We start from the raw sequence: 13,954 nt of genomic DNA, 5'->3' as shown, positions 1-13,954 counted from the left end.
AGAAGGTCCTACAAGAGAGGGTGGCGGTCCTGGACTTAATTTTAAGGAATGAAGCCGGGCAAGTGGTAGAGGTATCAGTGGGGGAGCATTTTGCAGATAGTAATCGTAACTCCGTTAGATTCAAGGTTGTTATGAAAAATGAGAAGGATGGGCCAGAAATCACAGTTCTAAATTGGGGGAAGGCCGATTTTAATAAGATCAGATATGATTTGACCAGAGTGGACTGGGAGCAGCTACCTTTAGGTAAACCTGCATCAGAGCAGTGGGACTCATTCAAGAAGGAAACAGGGAGAGTACAGGGCCAACATATTCCAGTAAAGACAAAAGGTGGGACCAACAAATCCAGGGAACCCTAGATGTCGAGGGATATACAGGATTGGATAAAGAGAAAAAAGAAGGCTCATGGCAGATACCGAGGGCTCAAAACAGCGAAAGCACTGGAGGAGTATAGAATGTGTAGGGGAGAACTTAAAAAGGAAATTAGGAGAGCAGAAAAGGGGCATGAAAAAACATTGGCAGGTAAAATAAAGGAAGATCCAAAGTTATTTTACAAGTGCATTAAGAGTAAGAGGATAACTAGGGAAATAATAGCGCCCATTAAGGACCATAGTGGTAATTTGTGTGTGGAGCCACAAGACGTAAGTAGGGTTCTAAATGAATACTTTGTCCCTCTCACTTGTGAACACCGACACAATGTGGGTATGGAAATCAGGCAAAAGGACTGTGAGATAATTAAAGAAATGAGCATAGAAAAGGAGGAGGTTCTGAGTGGTGTGACAGGTTTAAAAGTAGATAAATCTCCAGGCCCAGATGAAATATATCCCAGGCTGTTGAGTGAGGCAAGGGAGGAGATAGCAGGGGCGCTGGCAATAATTTTCAATACCTCTCTGGCCAACAAAGACGTGCCAGAGGACTGGAGGACAGCCAATGTGGTACCGTTATTTAAGAAGGGAGAAAGGGATAAACCAGGGAACTACAGGCCAGTCAGTCTAACTTCAGTGATGGGGAAACTATTGGAAGCAATTCTGAGGGACAGAATTAATCCACACTTGGAGAGACAGAGATGAATCAAGGACAGTCAGCATGGTTTTGTTAAGGGGAGGTCATGTCTGACCAATTTGATTGAATTTTTCGAAGAGGTGACCAGGTGTGTAGATGAGGGCAATGCGTTTGAAGTAGTCTACTTGGACTTCAGCAAGGCTTTTGATAAGGTTCCACGTGGGAGACTGGTAATGAAAGTAAGAGCCCGTGGGATCCAAGGCAATTTGGCAAATTGGATCCAGAATTGGCTGAGTGGCAGGAAGCAGAGGATGATGGTCCAGGGGTGTTTTTGTGACTGGATGCCTGTGTCCAATGGGGTTCCACAGGGATCAGTGTTGGGTCCCTTGCTGTTTGTGGTATATATAAATGATTTAGACTTGAATGTAGGAGGGTTGTTCAGTAAGTTCGTGGATGACACGAAAATTGATGGAGTGGTAAATATTCACGAGGTTATAGATGGGCTGGTCAGATGGGTGATCAGTGGCAAATGGAATTTAATCCGGAGAAGTGTGAGGTGATGGACAAACAAGGCATGGGAATACACGATGAATGATAGGACCCTGGGAAGCACCGAGGATCAGAGGAAAGTTGGTGTGCGTGTCCACCGGTCCCTTAAGGTAGCGGGGCAGGTAAATAAGGTGGTTAAGAAGACATATGGGATACTTGCCTTTATTAGCCGAGGCATAGAATATAAGAGCAGGAAGGTTATGCTGGAACTATATAAAATACTGGTTAGGCCACAGCTAGGGTATTGCGTGTAGTTCTGGAACTCGTGTTATGGGAAGGATGTGATTGCACTAGAGAGAGTGCAAAGCAGATTTACCAGGATGTTGCCTGGGCTGGAGAGTTTTAGTTGTGGGGTTATTTTCCCTGGAGCAGAGGAGATTGAGGGGAGACATGATTTGAGGTGTATAAAATTATGAGGGGCACAGATAGGGTAGACAGAAAGGAACTTTTCCCCTTGGTGGAGGGATCAATAACCAGGGGGCATAGATTTAAGGTAAGGGGCAGGAGGTTTAGAGGGGATGTGAGGAAAAATTTTTTCACCCAGAGGGTGGTGGGAATCTGGAACTCACTGCCTGAAAGGGTGGTAGAGGTAGAAACCCTCATAACATTTAAGAAGTATTTGGTTGTCCACTTGCGATGCCATGGCATACAACGCTATGGGCCTAGTGCTGGAAAATGGGATTAGAATAGTCAGGTACTTGTTTGACCGGCACAGACTCAATGGGCCAAAGGGCCTTTTTCTGTGCTGTAGACCTCTATGACCCAAGGGCTAAAAGGCAAAGTATTTTCTTCTGAAGTGCACCACTGTTGTAATGTGGCAAATGTGACTACAACTTTCTGGACAAGTAAGCTCCCACAAAAAGCAACGTGTTTTTGACCAGATAATCTGTTTTTAGTGATGCTGGGTGAGGGATAAATACTGGTCAGCACACTGGAGAGAACTCCCTGTTGTTTGTGGGATCTTTTAAGGCCACTTAAAAAGGTCGACAAGGCTTCAGTTTAGTATCTCATCCAACAGTCAGCACCTCAGATGCGTAGCACTCCCCTTTGTGCTGCACTGGCCAAGATTTTGTGCTCAAACCTCTGGAGTTGAAATTGAACCAACCAGAACTGAACAGGGGAGAGAATGCTACCTACAGAGACAGTGCTGATTTGAGATGGGGTCTTGGTTTCCATGAATGTGAAAACCATCCACACTGGGTTTTTGAATGCAATCATTACTACATGTCCTATCTGACTTGCTGTAGTCATGTGACCTCTGCCATGAGAGTCTCCCTTTAGGTAGCTATCTTGCATTCAGTTCAATTAAGATATTACACTAGGAATACTGTGGTCTTTGTGCTCGTAACATGGTGTCAGGAATGGAGCTGAAGTTGAGTTTTGAAAAGCTGGAAGAGAAACCACAGCCACTGAAAGAGGAAAACTCAAATATTCCAACCTGCTAAAAACTGCTGGAAAAAACACACAAACAAGGAAAAGCTAACACAAGCTGAAGGCTGCAATGAAACACTGGGTGAGACAAAAATGGTTATACATTTTTCTCTTCCAGCCCCTGTTGAAGTAAAAGGAGATATGCTGCAGAACTGGCATTTTTTCTACTTGCAATGGCAAAACTACAAGATTGCAACAGATTTAATTAATAAGCAGGAGTCAATATGAATAACAACTCTTTTAACACTGCTGAGGAGATACTGCTACAAATTGTTTTCTACCCTAAATCTATCTGTAGATGAAAAAAAACAAATTGCAGAAATTTTGAAAGCCTTGAAGGCACACTTTGAACCCCAAGTGAATGTAGCTTATGAACAGTATGCGCTCGACATTAGGGCTCAAGGTGACAGAGAGTCCATTATCAGTATGTGACTGCAGTAACGCAGCTCGCTGAATCATGTGAATTCAAGCAACTAAAAGATGATGCCGTTAAAAATAGAATTGTCTTAGGCATAAGAGATCCAACAATGACAATGATGACTGCAGAGGGAGAGTATCTAGTGAACAAGAAGTGTCAGATAGACACTGGTGCGTCATGCAACATCATGACCTTCACAGACCTGTGCGAAGTGGCTCAATAAGGCGATTCAAAAATGAAGCCCTTGAAAGTAAGGTTGAGGCTATATGATTGCACTATACTCATACCGAGAAGGCAAATTATCCTGAGAGCCCAATGCAATGGCATTGATCTGGAGTTCCAAATCATAGTACTCATGATTCAGTCATCTCAGCTGGAGCAAGTCTAAAGCTTCGACTGGTAATCCTAAACGTGCCAACAGAGATTTACAACGTATCGCAGCACACAAAACCATTGACTGCTGAACAGATCCTAGAGAAGCACAAAGATGTGTTTACAGGGTTAGGATGTCTACCAGGGAAATATCATTTTGAAGTAGATGAGAGTATAAGACCAATTGAGCATCTGCCAAGAAAGATTCCAGCTGCCCTCCGGTCAAGCCTAAAAAACAACATAGAAGAGCTGGAAAGGCAGGGAGTAATCAAGAAAGTGACAACTCCTACAGACTGGATTTGCAGCATTGTGGCAGTGAAACAGCCTGGAAAGCTGAGAGTATGCTTAGACCCAAAGGATCTCACTACTCCATGCCAACCAGCTAAGGAATTTTGCCTCAACTTGCCAAGGCTTTACTATCCGAGATATGACGGATGGTTACTGGCACGAGTTAAATGAAAGCAATAGCTTTGGACACCGTTCCGGAGATACAGATGGTTGCGCATGCTGTCTGGCATTTCCTCAGCTCCAGAAGGTATCGACGCAGACAGCATGAGATAGTCAGTGATCTTCCCAGAGTAGAAGCCATAGTGGATGACCTACTAGCCTATGGATGTGAAGACACAATGGAAGAAGTCATAGCTGACCATGATCAGAATTTAATAAGATTGTTAGAGAGAGCTCACCAGATGGACCTGAAGCTGAGCAAAAAAAAAAAAAAAAATTGCAACTGAAGATGCCTGAAGTCATGTACTGACAGCAAAAGGTCTTCGCCTGGATCCTGAGAAGGTGAGAGCTGCAGCAGTGATGTGGTGACCAACAGATGCATGTGACGGTTTGTTGAATTCATGAACTATATAGTACAATTTTGCCTAATTTTTCACCGGAGTGTGAACCATTACACAAGTTCACTGCCAAGGATGTGCAGTGGTATTGGAGCATAGAACTAGAAGCAGCGTTCACTAAAATCAAACAGCTAGTGACGACAATGCCAGTGCTGAAATACTATGGTGTCAATGATGAAGTTACCTTGCAGTGTGAAGCCAGCGAGACAGGTCTTGGAGCAACCCTAATGCAATAAGGACGATCAGTTGCATTTGTACCCAGGGCATTAATGCAAACTTGAATGATACTACGCTCAGATCAAGGAAGAGTGCCAGGCTTTTGTATTTGCTTGTGACCATTTTCATCAATACATGCTTAGGAAAGACAAAGTAACAGTGGAGTCTGACCACAAGCCACTTCAAAGCATTTTTCTCAAACCACTACTATCTACTCATCTGGATGTGACATACAAACCAGGGAAAGAGATGTACATCGCTGACACGCATGGAGAAAGTTGAGGATGCAACAACAGAATGTGAAATCTTCCAGATTCAATGTGAAACAGTAGCTTGACATGCTCTGGAAGTCATCAATCCAGCAGAAACATTGAATCTGACAGACAAGTGCCTTGCTCAAATCAAGAGAACTACCCAACAAGATGCAACTCTCCCGTGTGCTGCAAGAAGCAGTGATGAAAGGATGGCCTGAGAGCACCAAGGACACACCTGTGGTCACAAGAGCATATTGAGATGAATTGATAGCCCAAGATGGCACCTTGTACAAGGGAAATAGAGTCTTCATCCCTAAGGAGATGAGAGGAAAGATACCTAAGCACATCCATGCAACCCATCAAGGAATTGAATCGAGCCTGAGGAAGGCAAGAGAAGGGCTCTACTGACCAAACATGAGCAATGAAATTACATTGCCAGTGTGGTCTTGTAACAAGTACCAAGCTAAACCAGCCAGAGAGCCATTGATGACGCGTGACATCCCAAACAAACCATGGATGAAGCTGGGAGTGGACCTCTTCACTGTAGCAGGAGCTGATTATCTTGTCACTGTAGACTACTATCTTGACTATGGGGAGAGAGACCAGCTGACTTCAACGAAGACAGGAGGATTAGTAGAATGCTTGAAAGCATACTTCAGTTGTTACCGTATTCCACACATTGTGATGAGTGACAGTGGTCCTTAGTTCATGAGTGAAGAATTCAGGTGCTTCACAAAGGATTAGGAAATTCAACACTATGCATCATCTCCACAATATCCCCTGCCAAATGGGAAGGCTGAGGTATGTTATGACTGATGCAGTTGATAAAGCGGAGTTATTTAAAAATCCCAGAGGGAAACTTTAAACAACTGTCATAACCTATAATTTTAAGTGTTATGTTTGAGATGCGACTCTAAATTCAGGAATCAGACCATCAGTTCTTAAGGTTTTACATTAAACTAATTGAAACATTTTATTAATTTACACAGGCTAAAATATATGCACATGGCTAAAAATTACTACCATCATAACTTTTAACAAACTCCCAAACTATCTCCATTAAGGCAACAGCAACCCATAGACTTAACCAAGCACCAGGCAAAGCATTTTCACCTTACAGATTCAGAATGAAGTTCTTTTCACTGTGGAGCCAGTTGGGGGCTTGCAGCTGCCTTTTGATCTTATATTGCCTCTGCCTGCACGCCCAAAAACTACTGAAGTTCTGCCTACCACCACTGATTTAACTCAAATTTTCATTGTCTCACCAGTCTCTTTGAACTTTACCTTTTAACAATGAAACCCCATTAATTGTACCAATTTTATTAGTAATATAAACATATGGCTTGGTAGCTTCTAGAAAGGTGTCAAGTTTTCATCCCACTTCTTGAATGCTCTATTCAAAAAATGCAAATGCACTCTACCTCTCTGTTTACATCTCAAATTAGTACATATCAAAGCACCCAGATGAGTTGACTTTAATCTAATTAAGACACCCGCAGACTAAACCTCTATTTTAAAATAAAAATATTTTCCAAAATATAATATATATTAATAGCTTCATGACAGGTGACGGTGAAAATCATCAAGAAATTGAGCAAATCTAGCACAGGTAAGGCAATCTCCGAGTGAAGAAACATGCCAACTGAAGGTGTGGAAAATAGTCCAGTCCAAAGACTAATGTCATGCCACACCCAAACTACTCTTCCAATAGCAAAAAACCAACTGAAACCGAAAGTGGTAACAGACGTGAGTGGAAAAAAATCAAGGTGAAACAGCAGAAGGCCAAATTTCATTTTGATAAGACTGTCAAACTATTAACACAGTTGAGCATTAGAGAGCCAGTCAGGCTATAAACCGTCAGCCCACGTGCCAACTTGGGACATGCGCAGAGCAGCTGGCACCTCGATCGTACAAGGTGGAAGTGAATGACCAAATATTCCGGTGCAATGGCAGGCATATACGAACAAGAGAAGCTGTTCCTTCACTGCAGGTGGCCGATCAGGAAGATGGGATGCCACCAGCTGCACAGAGTACAGAACGGCCATCACTCCCAGCGGTTCACCGGTCCCAACAACCAGAAATGGAACAACAGCAACAGTTACCACGGCAACATCAAGTGCCACAGGGACGACACTCCCCGGAGAAGGAATGTCATCCAGACGAACAGCCAACAACAACACGCATGCGTACCATTAAGAGACCTGTACGATTTAACAACTATGTATACAATGCATATGCAGCAACTAACGAGAGTACTGAGCAATTGGTTATTGCATGAAAGCATTTGGATTATAGTGGGTGACTTGGGTAACTCACAGTTACACATGATAGTGCATGCAAATTTGTATTTTACCATTAGGAAAAGGTGGATGTTTGGGTTTTGAAATGCAACCATTACTATATGTCCTATCTGGCTTGCCGTAGTCAAGTGACCTGTGTCATGAAGAACTCCCTGCAGACAGCCATCTTACATTCATTTCAATGAAGACATTACACTAGGAAGACTGTAACCTTTGAGCTCAAAACGCACACCTTGGTTACAGGCCATTCTTTGTGAAAACTGGTAAGCTATTCTACTAGGGAGGTCATCAGTCAAGCCTGATCAGGTCCTTGTTCTCAACAAACACCCACATACATGCACTGAGAAGGAATTGGGAATGGGAACAGGAACCTTGGTTTTACTGTCTACACCCCTCCCACTCTCTGGCCTGGGGCAGGGGTGGGAGGGAAGGGATTTTCAGCTTCATTGTTCCTAAATTATCCACCATTACACTTTTGTTTCAATTGTTTACCTATCATCCTACCCTGGAGGTTGAGCTGTGTTTGCAGGGTACATTGATGCTGCAGCTTCAATAAGCGAATAAAACTTTCAGATAGAGGAGCACTCACACCTGTGGAAGGTGATTTGATTATGATTATTGTAAAGGACATCATTTTATTTTTTCTTGGACTGTGGCTTTAAGATTGGACTGTGGCTTTAAAAACTACCATGGCTGCAGTTTAAGAGATGTTCAATGGAGCAGGAAGAAGAAAATCTACAATGTTGCGCCCTGGAACAGTGTTGGACAGAATGGTGTTGGAAAGGAAACCTGGTTTAAGAGGGAACTGCCTAGCGACGGTGTTTTGAGTGGCTTCTGACCAAGTGGCCAGGTTCTGTGTGAGGATGGTGCAGTAGATCAGCTCCTAGCCTGAAAAGAGGAAAGATCTGAAACTCCTCTCTCCTGTGTTTTATAAGACTCCAGTAATCCTGCCATAGTAGCTAGCTGGCTACTCCTCACATCGCTGTATCCTGCTTTCTTTGAGAGACCCCTGTCAGGAGGAAAAGGTGAAAAATCACCAGTAGAGACATTAAAAGCAAGTTTCAAGCAGAGAACCACAGACTGCAGGTACTGGGAGACCACCTCATGTCAGCCACAACAACGTGCAAGGAATTTGGAAGAAAGCAATCAAAGTCAACCCATCTAATCATGAACTCCGAATTGGCGCCATTGAACTGTTTTGTCTCACCCTTAAACCTATGTTTTGTGTGTGTGTGTGTTTAAGAAGTTATAGAGTTAAAAGTTAGCAGTTCATATTTCTTTCTTTTGTCACTGGTTACAAACAATGTGTTTAATAAACAGTTATTTACTTGTCAAGTTTACAAACATGGTGCCTGTATTCTTTTAGCCTAAATTAAACAGGTAGAATTGGGGCAATCTGGTGGTCTGCTTAAACTTCTCACATTTGTCATGGCTTGGGGGGCAGTGGGGCTTGATACTACAGTGCACTATCACTAGTGAGTTGTGATATTATGACATATATATTATATATATATATATAAAATATATATGTGTGTGTGTGTGTGTGTGTGTATACATAACTCACAACCACACTCTCTCTCGGCCCTCTCTTTGCCTTCTCGCCTTCTCTTCCCCCTCTCGCCCTCCTCCCATCTGGTTTGCTAACGCCCTTTAGGCAAGAAAATCTGCCATACCTGTGACTCCAGATTCACAGCAATGTAGTTGACTCTTAACTGCCTTGTCTAGAAAGCTACTCAGTTCTATGGGCAACAAATGCTTGCCTTGCCAGCAACTCCCACATCCCCTCAAAGAATAAATTTTTTTTAAAGTTATGAATGTTGGACCTCACTAGTTTGTATGATTCAGTAACTTCAGTAAGTGCCAGCCATGTCTCAGTTGGTAGCACTCTCAACTGAGTCAATGTTGTGGGTACAATGTTGTGGGAGGGAGTCCAACTCCAGATTTGCACACAAATTGACAGTCCTGTCGCCAGTACTGAGGCAAGGCTGCACTGTCGGAGATGCCATCTTTAAATGAAACATTAAACCAAGACTCTGTCTGCCCTCTCAAATGGACATTAAATGTCTCATTGCACTATTTTGAGAAGAACAGGGGAGTTATCACTGGTGTCCTGGGCAACATTTGTCCCTCAACCAACATGGTTTTACAAAAAACAGATTATCAGGTTATTATTTTGGGAGCTGTCTGTGTCCAAATAGGCTATCAAGTTTCCTACATTACGACAGTGACAATGCTTCAAGAAAGAGAAGACTTCGCTGGCTGTAAAGCACTGTGGGATGTCCTAACGCCGCAAAAGGTGCTATGTAAATACAAGTCTTTTGACCATCAGCAGAACCCTTTGGTGAACTGACTAAAAGTGGAGAGATGTGTACCAGATGTGGTGGGGGATGGGATTGGGGGTAGACTCTGCGCATCCTATTTCTATGTCATATCTCCTCTTTCCCACCTCTTTCTTTCTCCATCCCTACTGGAATAATTGCTATCTCCCTGAGACAATTAATCTTTATACTTCCTTCGACAAAGTTGCATAAATCTACTGCCCCCTTTTTTTATTCATTCACGGGATGTGGGCTTCACTGGCCGGGCCAGCATTTATTGCCCATCCCTAGTTGCCGTTGAGAAAGGTGGTGCTGAGCTGCATTCTTGAACCGCTGCAGACCATGTGGTGTAGGTACACCCACAGTGCTGTTAGGGAGGGAGTTCCAGGATTTTGACCCAGCGACAGTGAAGGAACAGTGATATATTTCCAAGTCAGGGTGGTGAGTGGCTTGGAGGGGAGCTTTCCAGGTGGTGGTGTTTCATCTAAATGCTGCCCTTGTCCTTTTAGATGGTAGTGGTTATGGATTTGGAAGGTGCTGTCTAAGGAGCCTTGGTGAATTCCTGCAGTGCATCTTATAGATGGCACACACTGCTGCTACTGTGCGTCAGTGGTGGAGGAAGTGAATGTTTGTGGATGTGATGCTAATCAAGCGGTTGCTTTGTCCTGGTTGGTGTCAAGCTTCTTGAGCATTGCGGGAGCTGCACTCATCCTGGCAAGTGGGGAGTATTCCATCACATTCCTGACGTCCCTTGTAGAGGTGGACAGGCTTTGGGGAGTCAGGAAGTGAGTTACTCGTCGCACGATCCCTAGCCTCTGACCTGCTCTTGTAGCCACAGTATTTATATGGCTAGTCCAGTTCAGTTTCTGGTCAATGGTAAGCCCCCAGGATGTTGATGGTGGGGGACTCAGTGATGGTAATGCCATTGAACATCAAGGGGTGATGGTTGGATTCTCTCTTGTTGGAGAGGGTCATTGCCTGGCACTTGTGTTGCGTGAATGTTACTTGCCACTTGTCATCCCAAGCCTGGATATTGTCCAGGTCTTGCTGCATTTGGACATGGACTGCTTCAGTATCTGAGGAATCGTGAATGGTGCTGAACATTGTGCAATCATCAGTGAACATCCCCACTTCTGGCCTTATGATGGAAGGAAGGTCGTTGATGAAACAGCTGAAGCTGGTTGGGCCAAGGACACTACCCTGAGGAACTGCTGCAGCGATGTCCTGGAGCTGAGGTGACTGACCTCCAACAACCACAACCGTCTTTCTTTGTTCTGGGTATGACTCCAACCACTGGAGAGTTTTCCCCTCGATTCTACTTTTGTTCCAGATCCTCTCATTTCCCCCAACTCCTCTCTGCCTACCATTGAAAGATGTAATTCTGAACCATGCTTGCCTTCTCGCTCAACGTCAGCATTCATGTCTCCATCTTGGTCCTTGTCACAGTCCAAAATAAAGGGGGAAATAATAGGATGACAACAACTTTTATTTATATAGGGCTTTTAAGTTAAATCATTCCAAGTTGCTTCACAGGAGTGTTATCAAGTGAAATCTGAAAACAAACCACATATGGAAATTTTGGGGCAGCTGACCAAAACTTGGTCAAAGAGGTAGATTTTAAAGACCGTCTTAAGAGAGGAAAGAAAGGTGTAGAGAGGCGGAGAGTTTGGGGAGGGAATTCCAGAGCTTAGGACCTCAGTAGCTGAAGGCACAGCAACCAGTGGTGGGGCGATTAAAATCGGGGATGTGCAAGAGGCCAAAATTAGAGGAGTGCAGCTATCTCTGAGGATTGTGGGGTTGGATAAGTTACAGAGATGAGGAGGGGATTACTAATGCTGGAAATGAAAACAAAATATACTGGAAAAATCCACTGGACAATCGACATTTGTGAAAGGAAGGTAGTTTATGTTTTTTTTATTCATTCGTGGGATGTGGGCTTCGCTGGCTGGGTCAGTATTTATTGCCCATCCCCAGTTGCCCTTGAGAAGGTGGTGGTGAGCTGCCTTTTTGAACCGCTGCAGTCCATGTGGTGTGGGTACACCCACAGTGCTGTTAGGGAGGGAGTTCCAGGATTTTGATCCAGCGACAGTGAAGGAACAGTCGATGTATTTCCAAGTCAGGATGGTGATTGACTTGGAGGGGAACTTCCAGATGTTGGTGTTCCCATGTGTCTGCTGCCCTTGTCCTTCCAGATGGTAGTGGTCATGGGTTTGGAAGGTACTGTCTAAGGAGGCTTGGTAAGTTCCTGCAGTGCATCTTGTAGATGGTACACACTGCTGCTACTGTGCATTGGTGGTGAAGGGAGTGAATGTTTGTGGATATGGTGCCAAACAAGTGGGCTGCTGGAGAGCTATGTTCTGATTAATGTTCTGCACCTGAAACACTTAACTCCCTTCTCTCTTTGTACCTGCTGTGTGTTTGCATCATATTTATTTCCTCTTTGCTTGCAACAGTCTCTTAGCAACGGCATCATGGCTGCTATGCAGGCTGCCAAATTGTTTGTTTAACTTAACATCACACTCAACTCTTCCAGTGGACTTTCTGGAACCCAGAACACATTTAAGCTCTTGGGGTGACTAATTGGAGCTTCTACTGTTTTAATTCTTCAGAGTATCATAACTGGGATCATTGCCATTCTGGTCTCGCGAAACTTAACCAAGACAAAGCTGGTAAGTAGTTTAATTATTGTCACACATTTAAAAGTGAAAGGAAATAAATATTAATGATTTTTAAAATGTTTATTTTTTAACTTTTGCAAATATAACAGGATGTAATGACCATAGAAAGGATTGTGCAGGGGAACATTGTATAATTTTGCAGTCGTAATGATGGCGAAATTGTCAGCATTTGGTGTCACTACTCTTTTAAAACTGACAGCAACAGTCTGCTAGCCTGCATGTGCAGTTAAACATGGAAATCTAGAAGCTGCTGTCAGAGATTCAACGCTTCTCCACATGGTGAACTGTTGAAAGTCCCTCCACCCCACATTCTGCAATCAATTAGAAACCACTGAAATGAGCAAAACTCACTCTTTTTACGTTATTGGTCTTGCTGTAAAAGTCCTTGAAATAGTCAGTTACATCTTGTTGAATGAGGTGTAACTGCATTTTTAGTGGCCTACCGATGTCCGCAGGGTAAGTATCCTCCTCAAAGAACAACACTGGCCGACAGTTAACAAAGCATTCCCATTGACACAGCACCTCCAAAAGCCCCAGGCACCCCTCTGAAATCCTGTAGTCCTGATTGGAACACACTTCACACCCTACAAACAGGTGGCAGCTCCACCTCTCAATGGTGTACCTCCTGGTTGAATGCAAACATCATCAAATGCATCCCGGTAACTGACCTAGGCGGTGAAGTCCCAGGTTTCAACCTTCCACGGAGAACGTGGACAGCCCTCTTACCACCTGAGGACGGGTCACACGTGAAACGTGAGGAACAGCTCAAATTGTGACCGTTGCCATCAAAGTCTGACCATCATCCACATACTGAACTCCTGCTTTGGGAGATCCATTCCTGATGGCACCACAACCGATCACACTGCATCAGCTGAAGCTGCATTGTTAACCTCAACATTGAACTATAACTATACAAATAAAAAAAACATGGAATGCTAAGTTCAAAGATAACGTGAAACACCCTCACTGTACCTGAATATCTACTTTTATATTTGTGGAATGTCAGGTTTCTCCATTAAGCTGAAGATTCAAATTTTTAAAATATTTAAGATGTTTGATATTTAAACTTTCACCTTAGTCCCATGTGTGTGTCCCAATGATTTATTTCGCTCACTGTGAAATTTTAATTATAAGTGACAAATTCAGTGCTATTCATTCCCTACATTATAATGATAACTACACCTCAAAAATACTGCAGTGGAGACAACAATAAAATAGTACCTTCACACCTTCCTCTCCCTCCCAGAAACATGATAGGGCCCCCCTTGTCACCCCACCAGCCTCCGCATTCAAAGGATCATCCTCCGCCATTTCCGCCAACTCCAGCATGATGCCACCACCAAACACATCTTCCCTTCACCACCCCTCCGGTGGCATTCCGTAGGGATCGTTCCCTCCGGGACACCTTGGTCCACTCCTCCATCACCCCCTACACCTCAACCCCCTCCCATGACACCTTCCCATGCAATCGCAGAAGGTGCAACACCTGCCCCTTTACTTCCCCTCTCCTCACCGTCCAAGGGCCCAAACACCCCTTTCAAGTGAAGCAGCATTTCACTTGCACTTCCCTCAAT

The 13,954-nt window shown here is 43.8% G+C and overlaps 1 protein-coding gene across 1 annotated transcript in view; it reads left to right on the top strand.

The window, feature by feature from the left end:
• Nucleotides 1–13,954, top strand: part of LOC144689929 (keratinocyte-associated protein 3-like) — a 43,599-nt gene that overhangs the window by 16,961 nt on the left and 12,684 nt on the right. Inside the window, exon 3 of the mRNA XM_078557446.1 lies at nt 12,312–12,371. Within this exon, the coding sequence (XP_078413572.1) occupies nt 12,312–12,371 (60 nt within the window). The remainder of the gene's footprint in view (nt 1–12,311; nt 12,372–13,954) is intronic.

This window comes from Cetorhinus maximus, chromosome 14 (assembly GCF_964194155.1).
Source record: "Cetorhinus maximus chromosome 14, sCetMax3.hap1.1, whole genome shotgun sequence".
Taxonomy (NCBI): Eukaryota; Metazoa; Chordata; class Chondrichthyes; order Lamniformes; family Cetorhinidae; genus Cetorhinus; species Cetorhinus maximus.
This window is presented reverse-complemented; position numbering and strand designations above follow the sequence as displayed.